This window comes from Petromyzon marinus, chromosome 75 (assembly GCF_048934315.1).
Source record: "Petromyzon marinus isolate PM22_M1 ecotype Great Lakes invasive population chromosome 75, UKy_Petmar_22M1.pri1.0, whole genome shotgun sequence".
NCBI classification, from domain to species: Eukaryota; Metazoa; Chordata; class Hyperoartia; order Petromyzontiformes; family Petromyzontidae; genus Petromyzon; species Petromyzon marinus.
The window spans coordinates 2454266-2472840 of NC_133741.1; the positions used below are offsets into that span (position 1 = coordinate 2454266).

At 43.1% G+C, this 18575-nt stretch overlaps 1 protein-coding gene across 1 annotated transcript in view; it reads right to left on the reverse strand.

Moving 5' to 3' along the window:
- The window catches only part of LOC116957503 (uncharacterized), a 61402-nt gene that overhangs the window by 24772 nt on the left and 18055 nt on the right, over positions 1-18575 (reverse strand). The window contains exon 2 of the mRNA XM_032979695.2: positions 2754-4460. Coding sequence (XP_032835586.2) covers positions 2754-4450 — 1697 coding nt within the window. The 5' untranslated portion in view covers positions 4451-4460. The remainder of the gene's footprint in view (positions 1-2753; positions 4461-18575) is intronic.

Sequence of the window (18575 nt, forward strand, 5' to 3'; positions counted from 1 at the left end):
AAGTTTAATTTAAAAAAAAAAATCACAATTTGGTTTAACTCACCGTCAAGAAGTACGTCAATGATGCGGCGCCTGCTGCCACATCGACGCTTGCCTGATTTAATTTATTATTTTAGAAATGAATCTGCCTGAGACACGTGGCGCCTGCTTCTTGGGCGAGACGATTCGAGAGTGTAGGGACCGCGGCGTTTTTGACCTACGCAAATATATAAATAATAAGGCGTCCATACGAAATGTTAATTGCTTTAAAGGAGCCAATTAATTGACTGACTGATGGCGATTTTGATACAGGCATGCATTGTCACCAGAACTGAGTACGTGTGCAAAATTAGGGATTGATTGGACAACGGGAAGTGGACGAAATGTAGATTACAAGATTTGACCACGACACAGCTTTCAAGTTAAGTAAAACCGTTGAAAAAAAGGATAATCATCACTGGTGATAGCCGTGTACGTACCCTCTGCACTTTCTACGATTTTTTTTATTTAATCGAATATCTACCTCAACACGACAAAAAATGTAAATAGAACATATACTGTATCCAATTGTTTAGGAACACCAGGAAACATTTAAATATGAATTGTTAATAGAAAGCAGTCACTTCCGAATGTTTGTTTACTGTGAATGAGGCTAGGCATAGACTTTTACGAATCGCTGTTTGCTGAGACCAAAAGCAATTGAAGTGCAATTGTGTTACAAAGTACATAAGTAAATAACTCAATAGTTTTGGGTTAGGCCGTGTAAGTATAAATTCGTCGTAAACCTCCACCACCCGACACAGCCAACTAGTAAGGGTTGTCACGTAAACAGAACATGCCAATTCGTCACTAGTACAGCACACCGGTGTGCCACAACCGGTGCGCTGTACTAGTGACGAATTGGGATGTGTGCCACAACCGGTGCGCTGGACTAGTGACGAATTGGCATGTTCTGTTTACGTGACAACCCTTACTATATACTCTTGCTGGCTGTGTCGGGTGGTGGCGGGTTTTAATGACACATTTATATATTTACGCGATCTAACCCGAAAACCTCTATTATTGGTTGCGAAAGCCTAGGTGTTAAACTAAATCCACAACATTTACAATTTGAGTATGACGTTTCGCTGGTAAATAACTAATTAAATGAACTTAAAAAAAATAGCAATAGAAACATGGGGAAAAAATATAGTTATAAGCATAGAAAATAATTGTAATGCTACAAAAGGAAAATAAAATAATTAGGTAACACTCCAAAAACATCCATTTACCTTAACCTAGTGAAGCACGTGGTCGATGAATGCGACGTTTTGGTAGAGCGATGCGTAAGGCCTTACGCTTCCGAAATCTTACCGCGTTGCATTGTTTGTGCTTACGTAACGCTAAAAAATCTGCATATTTAAATGTTTTACGTTATTTTTTGGGGAGTATTTCCGTAAAATCGGATTTCCGTAAGTCAAGTCCTTCTGCAACCCGGGGACTTTAGTCGATATGCCAAGCATTATGCTGCTTATTAAAGCATAAATTACGAGTCTATTTTGAAGGTTAAGTAATTCATGATTAAGTATAAATTGTAACTTTTGGACATTGCTATTAAAGTGGTTGCCTAGCATTGCCGTACTTTTCTGTATGCTCCTAATCTCTTTTACGATTGATTTTTAAATGCACTTTAATAAATACAAAGTTAAGCAATTTCGTAATTGTTACCATGTGTATACCCGCCACATCGTCCTGTAGTTTTTTACAGTTTAAGTTTATTTCATGAGTAATTTACTGTACGTACTTTATTCAACACAATTACACTTCAATTCACCATTGGAACCTCCTTTGCCAGTAGCAAAATGATATTTTTTTACCCTTTTATCTGGCAACAAAACTGACACCTTTTTTACAAGGAGTCATGTTTGCATTGACCACAATACCTGCGGTTGGAATGCAAACAAAAAACACAACTCTGATAATGTATGCACTGTCCTTGAAATTGATTGGTCTACACCCGAGACAGCCTTTGGCGTCATCTGGTCCAACACCATGTGAGGATAGGGCTCTAAGGAAAGCTGTCTCGGGTATTGTGGTCAATGAAAACATGACTCCTTGTAAAAAAGGTGTCAGTTTTGTTGGCAGATAAATGGGGAAAAAAACAATTACACTTCAATTATTTATGGTCTCAGCCAACAGCAATAGGAGAAGTCTAGGCCTAGTGTAATGCACGGTAAACGAACATTCGGGAATGACTGCTTTCTGATAGAAATAAATATAAAAATGTAGTGGTATAAACAATTGGATACAGTATATTTTCCATTAGTTTAATTATGGATGAGGTCGATATTCTATTAAATGAAAGAACCATAGGAGGTGCAGAGCATATATACAGGTGCAATAGAAAACAGATGACATCGCGATACAGTACTGAGAGAAAACGAACTAGTAATTCGGTAGGGGAGGCACAACTCTCTCTAGCTATGGGATTTTATCTCAATTTTGGGAGAAAACTGTTCAGTTTCTGATATACGGAAATTTGAGTTGCGGATCTCTGGAACCTAACCCTTCGGTAACCCAACCCTTCTGTAACTGGGGGACTGCCCGTATTTCATTTGACACTCAATGACTTCATATGTACATACAGCTCATCTCTGATTGGATGACACCGACACCCGTATGCATTTTTTGTAATCACAAAAGACTGTGAATAAGGCGAATGCTTTGGAAAAATCTGTCTCAAACCCCTGGTTACACATCTTCCCAGATGCCATTTCACATGTGCTGGCCCCTGCTACTCAGCTTTGTCCAAAAACTCCACCCACACCTCCACATCCACAAACTGCTGGGGATTGCCTCGCTCTCCCTCAGAATCGGAATGCTCCTCCTCGTTTATGCTGCCTCTATCCACTTGTAGATTGGGTCCTGAAGTCGAATCTTCACATTTCACCGTCACTTCTTCACATTTAACTTTTTCACATTTCACTGTCAATCCTGGCCGTGTTGCCAAGAGGGAATTTTCTTCTGATTCTCGTTTCATGAGAGATGGGCTCATTGCAGCATGTTGACTTTCACAAGTCGATTTCACTTTCTCCTTGTGAATCTTCTCATGCCTCTTTAACTTCCCTGATAATGTAAACGCCTTTCCACAGACAGTGCACTTGAAAGGATTCTCACCTGAATGTGTTGTCTTATGTTTCTTAAGAGACATTGAATGAGCTAATACCTTCCCACACACCAGGCACTTGTAGGACGTATGAACTTGGTGTGTTCTCTGATGACCATGAAGAGTTTTTGAAAGAGCAAATGCCTTCCAACACACAGTGCACTTGAAGGGCTTATCGCCTGTGTGTGTTCTATTATGTTTCTTAAGATATGCTGACTCTGCAAATGCCTTACCACATACACTGCACTTGAAGGGTTTCTCGCCTGTGTGTGTTCTCTGATGAATTTTAAGAGTTTTTGAATGAGCAAATGACTTGCCACACACAGTGCACTTGAAGGGCTTCTCACCGGTGTGTGTTCTCTGATGAATGTGAAGAGTTAATGGTTGAGCAAATGCCTTCCCACACACAGTGCACTTGAAGGGCTTCTCACCGGTGTGTGTTCTCTGATGATTATGAAGAGTTTCTGAACGAGCAAATGTCTTGCCACACACAGTGCACTTGAAGGGCTTCTCGCCCGTGTGTGTTCTATTATGTTTCTTAAGATGTGCTAACTCTGTAAATGCCTTACCACATACACTGCACTTGAAGGGCTTCTCACCTATGTGTGTTCTCTGATGAATTTTAAGAGTTTTTGATTGAGCAAATGACTTCCCACACAGAGTGCACTTGAAGGGCTTCTCACCTGTGTGTGTTCTATTATGTTTCTTAAGATTTTCTGACTCTGCAAAAGCCTTACCACATACACTGCACTTGAAGGGCTTCTCGCCAGTGTGTTTTCTCTGATGTCTCTTCAAGTTACCATTCTGATCTGTGCTGTATGGACACTGGATGCATTGGTGCCGTTTACTTCCAGCCTTTGCCATGCCTCTCTTCATCATGTGATTGATTCGGTCTCCCTCAGAATCGGAATGCTCCTCCTGCTTCACGCTGCCTCCATGCACTTGTAGATTGGCTCCTGGAGTCGAATCTTGATCTTCACATTTCACCGTCACTTCTTCACATTTCACTTCTTCACATTTCACTGTCACTCCTGGCCATGTTGCCAAGTTGGAATTTTCGTCTGATCTCCGTTTCATGAGAGATGGGGTCATTGCAGCATGTTGACTTTCACAAGTCGATTTCACTTTCTTCTTGTGGATCTTCTCATGCCTCTTTAGCTTTCCTGTTAATGTAAACTCCTTCCCACAGACAGTGCACTTGAAAGGATTCTCACCTGAATGTTTTCTCTGATGTCTCTTCAAGTTATCCATCCGATCTGTGCTGTATGGACACTGGATGCATTGGTGCCTTTTACTTCCAGCTTTTGCCAAGCCTCTCTTCTCCATGTGATTGATTCTGCAGACACATACATATTACACACAATATACAGGCAGACCTCGCTTAGTGCGACCCTTAGAGTGCCGATTTGTTACAGCGCTCTTTGTCCTGGATATTTTTGTTCTTAATTTTTGTTTAAGTTTACAAAGTGCTCACGAGTGAGAACACACAGCAGCGCGAGCAAACCCAGCCCCATTGTTCGCTCGGCCAATGAGAGCGACGCATGCTCCAAGCCAACCAGACCCCAACCCCCGCGATTTAATGATCACGGTTCGTGGTCATGATTATATTTTAAAAACATTGACTCGTTTAGCCAGTTGGGAACTCACACGACCAGGATAGAGTCTCAGGCTCCATCTAAAAAAACCTCACCACACAAATTTAGATTGAGGGCTGCACTAAGATCAGGGAGGTCCTGAAGCTTTTCTCTTAGAATGACCCGGACTGGAAGCCCAGCAGATCCTTTAACCTTGTCTCCCTCCACTGACTTGTAGGATGAGTAAAATAGAATGAACTCGTAAGTATAGTACATAATTGATGTTATAAATAATTATTTTATTAAATGTTTAGCATCTGTATTCTTAATAGCGCTAATACAGATACTCCAATGAAGACCTCATATTATTCATACTTAAGACATAACATTGTCAGGAACGCATCCCTACGTAGTATACAATGGGTTTATGATGACCCCTTGTAACGCTGATCGTTTGGCGCTCAATTGTCCAGGAACAATGCATCTGGAGGAGCGCTAAGCGAGCTTTGGGTGTAAAGGGCAAGGGCACCCACACCGACTGTGGAAGCTACTGGTCAGTCTGCCTCCTCTCTCAGTGACAGGGAAGGTTTTGCCCACGCACTGTTCAAGCAGGCTGAACCCACTGCCGTGCAAACGTCACCAATCCAGCATTCCAGGTTCACCATTCTGGTCAAATGAAGCGGTCACCCTGGTTAGTAAGACAGAGTCGATAGATATAATTAAGTCACCTCTTTAAACTTTGTCTTTTTGTGTGTGTGGGTGAGTGTGTGTGTGGGTTGGCACAGTAGGGGGCACAGGTGGTGCATCAGCCAGTCATCTAAGTCAGTCGACCCGAGGCACCTGCGTCTGCCCCGTGACCTCCTGCCAGCGGGCGTTCGACACTTCACGTGGCCTCAAGGTGCACATGGCCTGGCACAAGCGTCGTGGTGCTGTCACCGCCACTTAGTGGCGAATGGGGGTTGTTGTTGTTGTGGGTGGGCGGTAGCGTTTCGGTTAGCGCGCTGTGGCTATGAACCCGGCAACCCGGGTTCGATTTCCCCTCAAAGCCAACACGAGTGACAAATATCTGAGTGTATAAGTGTTCGAGTGGGAGCGTGTGGGTGAGCGTGTTGGTGGGCGAGTGTAATTGTGTAATGCTTTGACGTCTCATTCTGACTAAAATTAAACGTCTGGACTGGTATCGTCCGAATATTCCCGTGTTGACAAGCGGCCTGCAGATATACTCAATCGGGAATACGCGCAGAAGCATCGCCCCCCCCCGCCCCCGAATGCAAAACAAAGCAAAAACGCGATGATCCTGAACTAGAGTATGGAGACTCTGAGAGGTGAAGTAGTCAGCCAGGTGAAGACAAATTAAACTTAAGAGAATCAAAGCAAAGTCAGTCAGGCAAGGGCAGGAGGCAAGGCCTGCATGGCTCGGCCCCACGTAGTAACGTTCCAACCTGGACATCGATTCCATACTTGCCGCAACTCAATTAATATCGCTACGAGAGAGAGAGAGGGAAGAAGCGAGGCTGTACCTGGGTGAACAACAACAACCAACATCACGATGTGAACTTCTCACCTCCGATCCAGAAGCAGCGCCTGCGATCTCGTGACGTCACACGTTAGCGCGCGGTGGAGGAGATGACATGACGTCGCTGGCACCCAACGCCTCCCTTCAAGTCAACGGAAATGTGTAGGAATAAATTATGCTAACGAGACGTGCCCATATATGGAGTGATTGGGCATGGCAGCAGATCCTCACATAATAACCCTGCGACATAATTAATGCGTAAATTACGTTGATGTGCCGCCAGTGGTATTTGTCTTTCTGGAATGGAAATCGGAAGCGACCAAGCAGACTGAACATACAACGTCACCCCGGGCCTTTGAAGTTAAGGGAATAATAAAAATTAACACTAATTCGCGAAAATTGGTTCTGCTGAAACAGAAGGTTTCAGTTTCATTTATTAGGTACTAGCTGTACTACCCGGCTTCGCCCGGGACTTGGGAGGCCATGTGGCCAAATGACTAAAGTGTCATCCACATATCTCTTCCACAGGGAAGGACGAAGGGTGGATGTCTGGATGGCGTCTGATTCAAACTTCTCCATGAAAACATTGTCTATCACTGGTGACAAGGGGGAACCCATAGGGGTACCCTCATTTTGTTTATAGAGGGTATCATTCCAGGTAAAGTAAGTGTTGGTGAGGCAGTCCCTCACCAGCGCAGGTACATCCGGGATCAGTCCATGTTGGACCAAGTCTTCAATTATTGTTATGGTGTCAGGCACTGGGACCTTGGTGAACAGAGAGACCACATCAAAGCTGTCGAGGATGTCGTCAGGAGAGAGTACAATGTCCTTGACCATAGAAACCAATTGGGTTGAGTTAAGGACTGCTGAGGTGGTCTTGACAGTGAAGGGAAGCAGAGTATCCGATAAAAAACGGGCTAGCTTGTTGGTAGGATAGTTGATCGTAGACACGATGGGCCGTAGTGGGGTGCCTTCTTTATGGATCTTGGGAAGACCATATAATCTGGGAGGTCTTGCAGCCGAGGGTTTTAGGGAGAGACGTTTAGTTGGTTCGATTAGGGAAGTCGAACTAGTGATGATCTTGATTTAAAGCTTTCGTGACTGCAGGGATTCATATTCTTGGTTCTTTCGGTAAAATCACGTAGAAGGGAAACAATAAAATAATAAAAATATAAAACAATAAAATTCTCACGGCGTATCGACTGCAACACAAGCAATCATCATCAGGTGTCAAAACCTGACGACGTTTCGACTGCAACACAAGCAATCATCATCAGGTGTGAAAACCATCATTAGGTTTTGTATTTTTATTATTTTATTGTTTCCCTTCTACGTGACTTTACCGAAAGAACCAAGAATATAGTGATGATCTTGCTGGTTTTTGTCGTTAGGCTGTTAATAGGATCACTTTTAATTTTGGAGTAACTACCATCATTGAGTAGGTCCTGGATTTTGTTGTTGTATGAGTTTTTATCCATGATAACAGTAGCATTGCCCTTGTATGCCGAGAGGATGACTATATCATCCCTCTATTTCAAATTCGTAAGTTCAGAGCGTTCGTTTTTGCTAATGTTGCTAGTGGGTTTCTTAGCATTCTTGAGAATAGCTCTCGCAACGTCCGTTTGGATGTATCCTATGCCTTTGAGGGCTACATCGACCTGAGAGATCACATCCTCCACTGGTATATGTTTAGGAGTAACAGCGAAATTTAGCCCTTTAGCCAGTACCGTTTTCAGATTGTCCAAAATCGGGATGTTACTCTGATTAATAGCGATTTTGTTAACATCCAGTTTTGTGATGTGTGGTTCTGGCCTCTTCTTTGATAGGAGGTTGAATTTAGCAATCAGGTTAGCTTTGCATTTGACTGACAGTGAATCAGCAGAGGCAGCAGTCATGTTGTCAATGTGGTTCCAATCAGAAGGGGACATTTTTTGTGTTAACATGAAATGTGATTGTAGGAGAGTCCTGTCTAAACTATCGAGTTCAAATCGGAGTATTTTATTGTTTCTGACCGAATTCGCGAGCACAAATCATATTTGAAACACGGCAGAACAAATTCTTCGGCCGTAACTGATCATTGTCTCAACACAGCGGGTTCTCATGACATTGTTTTCTCCGATACCAAAGTACTATGCAAACCTCCCGGTTATTACCAAAGATTTGTCCATGAAGCCATCCAGATATTCAAACATAGACACAACTTCAACCGAGAGGATGGTTTTAAATTAAGCAACCACTGGAAAGATGTCATAAACCAAGTCAAAACTTCAGCTACCTTATAAGCGCACAGCCATTTTTTTTTACCATGTTTTCATTGCCCCTGTGCAGTGAGCCACCGCTTCCCCCGAACCCTCAACATAACAAAAGACGGATTAACTTAGCCCCGCACGTCGTCGTCGCTCTCTGCTTGGCTCCTCCCCCCCACCTCAACCTTAGCCCCGCACGCCGTCGTCGCTCCTTGCTTGGCTCCTCACCCCCACCTTATCCTTAGCCCTGCATGCCGCCGTCGCTCCTTGCTTGGCTCCTCCCCCCCACCTTAACCTTAGCCCCGCACGCCGTTGTCGCTCCTTGCTTGGCTCCTCCCCCCCCACCTTAACCTGTATATAAGCTCAAGGGTCTCAGAGCTCACCACTTGATGCAGCTATCTTGCTGTGACTGTTCCACCTGAATACGGAAGCTTGTGTTGCCTCCAAAACGTCGTGATTTGATTTAGTTGTTTTCTTTTCTTTTGATTTTGTTTTACCTACGTGACTTTACCGAAAAAACCAAAGAGTATGAATCCTTGCAGTCACGAAAGCTTCAAATCTGGAATTAATGACCTCTCCGGGGAGGGTTTTCACCTATCTGTTAGAGCTTTTAACAGACAACGAGATAAGAAGTCACAGCTCATTGAGAAGCTAACCTTCCTCAAAAGATGCCGCGATAACAAGGTAATACCCATCGCTTTCACACTCACATCTGCTGCTGTATCTTCACTGAACTCTAAATGGATTCTGTTTAATGCTAGCCTATCACTAATCTCAGAGAGAATAAGAGTACTCCGATTTGAACTCGATAGTTTAGACAGGACTCTCCTACAATCACATTTAATGTTTACACAAAAAATGTCCCCTTCTGATTGGAACCATGTTGACAACATGACTGCTGCCTCTGCTGATTCACTGTCAGTCAAATGCAAAGCTAACCTGATCGCTAAATTCAACCTCCTATCAAAGAAGAGGCCAGAACCACACATCGCAAAACTGGATGTTAACAAAATCGTTATTAATCAGAGTAACATCCCGATTTCGGACAATCTGAAAACGGTACTGGCTAAAGGGCTAAATTTCGCTGTCACCCCTAAACATATACCAGTAGAGGATATCATCTCTCAGGTCGATGTAGCCCTCAAAGGCATAGGACACATCCAAGCTGACGTTACAAGAGCTGAAATAGCCACTATTCTCAATAATGCTAAGAAACCCATCAGCAATATTAGCAAAAACTAACGCGCTGAACTCGCGAATTTAAAAAAGAGGGATGATATAGTCATCCTCTCGGCCGACAAGGGCAATGCCACTGTCATTATGGATAAAAACTCGTACAACAACAAAATCCAGGACCTACTCAATGATGGGAGTTTCTCAAAAAATAAAAGTGATCCTACTAACAGCCTAACGATAAAAATCAACAAGATCATCACTAGTTCGACTTCCCTAATCGAACCAACCAAACGTCCTTCCCTAAAACCCTCCGCTGCAAGACCTCCCAGATTCTATGGTCTTCCCAAGATCCATAAAGAAGGCACCCCACTACGACCCATCGTGTCCACGATCAACTCCCCTACCTACAAGCTAGCCCGTTTTCTGTCGGATACTCTGCTCCCCTTCACTGGCAAGACCACCTCAAATGTACTTAACTCAACCCAATTGGTTTCTATGCTCAAAGACATTGTACTATCTCCTGATGATATCCTCGTCAGCTTTGATGTGGTTTCTCTGTTCACCAAGGTCCCAGTACCTGATACCATAACAATAATTGAAGATTTGGTCCAACATGGACTGAACCCTGATGTACCTGGGCTGGTTAGACACTGCCGCACCAACACTTACTTTACCTGGAATGGCACCTTCTACAACAAAATGAGGGTACCCCTATGGGTTCCCCTTTGTCACCAGTGATAGCCAATGTTTTAATGGAGAAATTTGAATCAGATGCCATCCAGACATCCACCCTTCGTCCTTCCCTGTGGAAGAGATATGTGGATGACACTTTCGTCATTTGGCCACATGGCCTCCCAGCTTTGAACCATTTCCTAGACCACATCAATTCCAGACACCCATCCATCAAATTCACCATGGAAGTGGAGAAATATGGCAAGCTGCCATTCTTGGATATTCTGTTTGAGAGGAGGACTGATGGCACTTTGGGACATTATGTTTACAGGAAGTCCACCCACACAGATTCTTACTTGAAGCCTGATTCCCACCACCACCTGGCTCAAAAGAATTATCTCATCAAAACATTATACCATAGAGCTCATTCCATTTCTGACCAACACCACCTGACCAGTGAATTAAAACATGTACATCTAGCCCTCAAGATGAACGGTTACTCTGACTGTTACATCCGCCAAACTGTTTCTCCTCCCATACAGAAACAACCACTTGACACTCCGATCAAAATCATCACACTGCCATACATAGCAGGCGTCACCAAAAAGATTTCCAAAATTCTAAACAAACACAAGATCCAGGTTCGGTACAATATAGTACACAAAATCCGTGATCTGATCCCATCCGTAAAGGATGTCATTCCTGACTTACAGTACCCCGGTGTTTACAAATTGAGTTGTATCTGCAGTGACTGCTATATTGGGGAGGCGAAACGACATATTTCTGACCGAATTCGCGAACACAAATCAGATTTGAAACACGGCAGAACGAATTATTCAGCCGTGGCTGATCATTGTCTCAACACAGTGGGTTCTCATGACATTGTTTTCTCCGATACCAGAGTACTATGCAAACCTCCCGGTTATTACCAAAGATTTGTCCATGAAGCCATCCAGATATACAAATATAGACACAACTTCAACCGAGAGGATGGTTTAAAATTAAGCAACCACTGGAAAGATGTAATAAACCAAGTCAAAACTTCAGCTACCTTATAAGCGCACAGCCTTTTTTTTACCATTTTTTCATTGCCCCCGGGCAGTGAACCACCGCTTCCCCCAAACCCTCAACATAACAAAAGACGGATTAACTTAGCCACGCACGTCGTCGTCGCTCTCTGCTTGGCTCCTCCCCCTCACCTTAACCTTAGCCCCGCACGCCGTCGTCGTTCCTTGCTTGTCTCCTCCCCCCCACGTTAACCCGTATATAAGCTCAAGGGTCTCAGAGCTCACAACTTGATGCAGCTATCTTGCTGTGACTGTTCCACCTGAATACGGAAGCTTGTGTTGCCTCCGAAACGTTGTGATTTGATTTAGTTTTCTTTTATTTTTATTTTGTTTTACCTATGTGACTTTGCCGAAAAAAAACAAAGAGTATGAATCCTTGCAGTCACGAAAGCTTCAAATCTAGAATTAATCTTATTCTCTCTGAGATTAGTGATAGGCTAGTTTTAAACAAAATCCGTTTAGAGTTCAGTGAAGATACAGCAGCAATGTGAGTGTGGAAGCGATGGGTATTACCTTGTTATCGCGGCATCTCTTGAGGAAGGTAAGCGTCTCGATGAGCTGTGACTTCTTGTCTCGTTGTCTGTTAAAAACTCTAACAGATAAGTGAAATTCCTCCCCGTAGAGCGCATTAATTTTAGATTTGAAGCTTTCGTGATTAAAGGATTAATACTCTTTGTTTTTTTTTCGGTAAAGTCGCGTAGGTAAAAAAAAGAATTCCCTCATTAAAACACTATACCATCGGGCTCATTCCATCTCTGACAAACACCACCTGGCCAGTGAATTAAAACATATACATCTGGCCCTCAAGATGAACGGATACTCTGACCGTACTATCCGTCAAGCTGTTTCTCCCACCATACAGAAACAACCACCTGAAACTCCGATCAAAATCATCACGTTACCATACACAGCAGGCGTTACCAAAAATATTTCCAAAATTCTAAACAAACACAAGATCCAGGTCCGGTTCAATACAGTACACAAAATCCGTGATTTGATCCCATCCGTAAAGGATGTCATTCCTGACTTACAGTACCCCGGTGTTTACAAATTCAATTATACCTGTGGTGACTGCTATATCGGGGAGGCGAAACGACATATTTCTGACCGAATTCGCGAACACAAATCAGATTTGAAACACGGCAGAACGAATTATTCGGCCGTGGCTGATCATTGTTTCAACACAGCGAGCTCTCATAATATTTTCTTTTCTGAGACCAAGGTGCTCTGCAAGCTGTCTGGATACCACCAAAGGTTTGTCCATGAGGCCATCCAGATATACAAACATAGACATAACTTCAACCGAGAAGATGGATTCAAATTGAGCAATCATTGGAAAGATGTTATTAACCAAGTTAAACCCTAGCTGCCTTAACAGTTTATGTTCATATCCACATCACCAGTCTTTTACTCCCAGCCCTGCACATCACTAGGAAATTTGAGATGCAGCTTTCCAATCGTGTAGTACTTTTGTCCGATTCCACTCTCTCCCACTTACCCCCCGCCACCTGTGGGACTTGAGCTGTATCCACATCTTTGGGAATTACTACCCCAGCCCATGCCCCGTCCCCATACCCACCCTATCCTCGTTTCCCCCCACCCTCCTCAGCTATATAAACCCGTGTTAGAGCGATCTCTTTGACATATCTCACCAAATGTCTTCGCTGATTGTCCCCACCTGATGACGGGCGCTTTTGTTGCGCCCGAAACGTCGTGATTTTATTTAGTTGTTTTCGTTCATTTGATTTTTTTTACCTACGCGACTTTACTGAAAAAACCAAAGAGTATGAATCCTTGCAGTCACGAAAGCTTCAAATCTAGAATTTGTTGAAACAAGCCTGGATCTTGTGTTTGTTTTAGATTTTGGAAATCTTTTTGGTAACCTCTGCTATGTATGGTAAAGTTATGGGTTTGGTTGGATCCTCAGAAGGTTGTCTCTCATCAAAACACTACATCATTGGGCCCGTTGCATCTCAGACCAGCACCACCTAGTTAGTGAGTTGGAGCACGTACACCAAGCCCTCAGGATGAACGGATACTCGGACCGTACAATCCGAAAAGCTGCCTCCCCTAGCCTGGCATAAGCATCGTGGTGATGTCACCGCCACTTAGTGGCGAATGGCAATTGTTGTTGTTGCTTCTAGTGTATGAACGAGACTAGGGGTGTATGATCCTGGTGAAGGTATTGCATTTCAATGCTAAATTATATGCTAATTCCTTTGTCAAGGCGCTTTGTTTCTTCTTACACAGCTTAAAGGTCGTGATCTGAGCGTGGCTTTTTTTCACTCCAGCGCTGTCCTCCAGACAGTCTCGTCCCTTCACCTTAATAAGGCCGCTTGTGTTGTGGCTGAAACGTCGTGATTTTTGTTATTTTATTTTTTACCTACGTGACTTTACCCAATAGAACCAAAGAGTATACAACCAACACTATTCAACGTTCCAAGGTTAACTATGTACATTCCGAACGAGTATTTACATTACAGGTTATCTATATAAGGTGGTGGTCACTGTTCCTAACCACCTAACCACTTTAAAGGAATCCCTATACAGGTGAACTAGAACTGCCGACACGCCGTCTTGTCGTCGCATACTGAAGAGCGAAGCTCGGGGAAGACAACTTCTTCCCGGGTTGAACAGCCACGCTCCCTCTCGGGGCTCAGCTTTTATTTCCTGCGGCGTGACCTGGCTCCGCCTCTGGTCACGCTCCCTTCTCAATCCTTCATGAAGAATCTGAATCTGGGTCCACATCACGTGGCCCGCTAACCCCCTTCTCAGGGCCCCCGTGCCACCTCGTCCGGTCACGTGCTCTCGTGGGTTCACGCAGACTGTCATGTCCTGACCCGACCTCCGTGACATCCGGAAACTGCCCTCTAGTGAGCCCTTGTGTATAGTACGCGCACTGTCACCATAGAACGGCCAATTTATGTCGTTACGCACGGAAAAAAACACCAGCACCTGGCTCTAAGTAGCAATTACAGCAACATTGCAGAGTGCACAATTACACGTGCGATTCATCACAGGTAAGCTCACACCAGCTACAGCAACTGCATGGCGCACAACACGCCTCACTGCAAGTGGCATGCAGCTGTTGTATATATAGGCCTTTTTCCAAAATTGAGATTAAGATGAATCCTGCCATTTTTTTAAAATAATCAATCGCGGTGTCGCTTGGGGCAAAAAGAGGTGATGCGAAACTCTCCCCTCACAGCAGTTGCCCTTCACACTCAGAGCCAGGCAGCCAAAGATGAACCATAAAATATAATAAAAACCCAAAACAAAAGAGAAGAGGGGGGGTTGTGAACAGGCGTCATCAGCTTCCCGGGCGGCGAAAACCAGACAGACACGTTTTCTTTGGGTTATTTTAGTTTAACAGAAAAGTCCAAAAACTTAGCGACACAAATAAGTGGACATTATAGACTGCCAACACACTCACTCTGATTAAAAACCAGGCTACAATCTACATTAGTGGGTTATTACTTCTCATATATTATTTTAATACTAATGTTATTCACCTTAATTTATATTATATCTTGCTATCTACGTGACTTCACCAAAAAACCAAGGAATATGAATTCCAGCAGTCAAGAAGCTTAACTGAAACTTAGTTATACCTCTAACCTCAGGACATCAAAATATAACTCGAGTATAACAGCACGGATCCCTGGATACAGACGGGGGAATGAAAGTTAATAAAACCCTAGGAACATACGTGGTAACAACAATGCTAAATCATGAATCTTGGGAAACATAAAGCAAATAATAATTATGAAGTATTAAACCGAGGGTCATCCAGAAGAGATGAGGCAAAATAGGTCAATCACATGACCAAGATAAAATGCATTCCATAGAGAAAGCCTCCCAGCTGCCTTTGTCTTCCAGAAGCATGTGGTAGCAATAAAACCATAACGGGAGAGACTGCGACCCTCATTGAGAGAGAAAATTGTAACACCCGACCGCGAAGGAAGGAGCCAGGCCTCGAGGAAACAACTTATATTACTCAATAAAATTAGAACACACACACAGGCCGGACAAACAGCTGTTCCCACAGGCTGAAAGCGAAATCAAAGGAGGTTCCGGCCCTTTGTGAGAAGGCGAGCCGAGAGGGGAGAATTTTCAGATATAAACAGTGATACGAAGTCAATGAAGGGAGGCCACTTCAGCAAGCGACAGAAGAGTACAGCAAGCGGCAAGCTCCGGGGTGGGCCCTGCGATTGACCAAGGATGGCGAGGCCTGCCGAGTAGCGATGTGTCACCAAGTATGAGTTCAAAAAGTTTATTCTACATCGAGTGCCAGCTCCCACCAGCAACTGCGGCCAGCGACAGAAGATGACCAGCTACAGAAGATAACCATCAGCTACAACCACCAGCTACAGGAGACGGCGATCAGCTACAGAAGACAACCAGCGACATAAGATGACCAACTACAGAGGATAACCATCAGCTACAACCATCAGCTACAGGAGACGGCGATCAGCTACAGAAGATGACCAGCTACAGAAGTCAACCACCAGCTACATAAGTCAACCGCCAGCTATAGAAGAGTTCTGCGACGGCGAGCAATGTCAAGCAATCAACCTCGACAAAGGGCGGAAAGAGCCAAGCATCGACCAAGCCAGAATCACAGAGAACCAGCTGCACGCGCAATCGGCACCACCAGAGAGCACGGAGCAGGAGAGAGCATGCCGCGCCACCAGCGTCACCAAGCAAGGGTGTCAGCTGCTAGCAAACAAGCTGCGGCCACTGACGATGGGATCATCGTGCACCGACGGCGAGCGTCGTGCTGACTCTTCCAACCAGCAGTGGACAGAAACTGCGGCCGCCCGTGAGAAAGAACCAAGCTGTTCGTATGATACGCCCACATTCACACATTACAATGCATAGCCTGGCGTCTGCTTGACGCAAATAATTGATGAAGGAGACAAACCACACATAACACATACCCGGACTAATAAGAAGACTCGTGATAAGTGTGTCAACTATTAGCTGATAACGAAGAACATGGCTGCCATTGGGTTACGGTCGTTTAGAAGTATTTTAGCAGTTATGTTGCTTTTTATTTGCATAATTATTACCAATTAATTAATCGATGAAAACTAAACGTTTAGAAACCTACGTTATGAATCTACACACTCACAGGGAGAATAGTGTTGATATCTTTCTTTTGATCACAGAATCTGCCCGCAAATTTATTGAAGCCTTAGCCAATTGATAAGTATTTGCTGAAGCAGGCATACTGCCGCACACCATTGTTCCAAGACATTCCGTTAATTACAAAATCTTGGCAATGAATTCATTGCCGTATACTTTTGCCTTCAGGACCTGTTTCTTTATTGCCATTCGTATGAATATCGTTGCATGAATTTTTAAGGACTTTTTCCTATCGCCATATATGCTCACGTTACTCTGATGAATTAATCGTTTGTTCTGTTACCCAGTTAACAAACGTGATAATTGAGGGTTAAATGTATGGATCAATGAGAACATCTCCAGGAGTACTGTGTTGACAATACCAAGCATAAGAGTTCGCATATTAGAGTGTTATGTTTTTATTTAGAAATTAAAATTGCTTAACACAGAAGTGTCTAAGTGGTGCCTTACTAAGTTCATGCATAATAATCTAAATTATAAGACCTGTATCCTGCGGTGAGATTTGAATTTGGAGACCTGACATAAATACACTAAGACATAATCAGTAAATGTTAAAGCGAGAATAATTGTATTATACAGATTGATAATACAACCCTAGACAACGAAGCCAAGCTTAAATTATCATACTTACATCACACTTGCATAACTTCATACAATTCATTGTATTATCCCGATTGATAATACGACCCTCGACAACGAGGCAGAGCCTAATTATAATAACGGCATTCATTAGCATAATTGCAGTCATTTGCATAACTTAATACAATTACACATTTTTAATTAGCATAATTTACGTGCATAATTACATAAGTTAGCATACATTTCGATGTAAAGCTTTCATGACTGCAGGGATTCATCTTCTTGGTTCTTTTGGTAAGTCACGTAGAAGGGAAATAATAAAATAATAAAAATAAAACATAATAAAATACAATTCTCACGACGTTTTGGCCACAACACAAGAAGCCGTCCTCAGGTGAAGAAAGAGCTGTCGGAAAGACGGCGCTCCAATGAACACTGCTAAGCTTGGCAGCGTATTTTAAGCTGGGTGGGAGGAGCAGAGCGCCTTGACAAAGGAGTTTACATATCAACAGCATCATTTAGCATTGAAGTAGCCACGTTAATGTGCGAGATTAGCAGGATATTAAAGTCAGAAATTAGCATGTAACTGGGAGATTACCATGATGTTAATGTGAGGAATTAGCATGAAACTGGTCACGGAAGTAGCTATGTTAAAGTCAGAGTTTACATATCAAGAGGCATTTAGTATATTGACGCAAAAAAACTGCAACTACCCAACTATCATACAATAAATCGATGTGAAAGAACTAAATATAAACTACATCAATATAATCAATGTACTCAATATATTCTCCACTAAGCTGAGCTGCTAACATTAAGTCATTATACACACTTTATGTCGCAAATATTATTATAATATGCCTCCAACTAATCTTTTTATTATAAACTGCCATAGACAGACCCCAACATTGAATTATACACTACGTTACTATACATTACCCTATACCTTAGATCAGGGGTGTCCAAACTTTTTTCCCGAGGGCCACATACAGAAAAATATACGAAGGACTGGGCCACTCACTAGACGTGAGGTATACTGCCTCACTTCTCATGCACTAATATTGGCAAAATCAATCACATGCAGGTAAATTACGTTTGATAATTGAACATGTTTGAAGAAAAAAAGCCTCCATCATAGCTCTCCATTAGTAAATTTTCATTTTATTTTTTACAAAAAGGTTGGCAGGTCATTCTCTCAGTGACAGCCTCAGATTGGTTCTTAGGGTGCTGATCCCCCTTCATTGTCCTGTATAAAGGGAGAGACAAGAAGAGAAATAGGGGATGTGGATATTTCAAGCTTATTACACAAATCAATTATTGGGCTTGTTAACACATCAACTAACGTTTGTTAAAAAAATTGTCATCAACTTTAATTGACTGAATTTATTAAGTAATTGGGCTTATTAACAAATGAAAATTGCGTACATTTTTAACTCACCTGTAATGGAAATAATGTTGCGCTCAGTGGGAGCA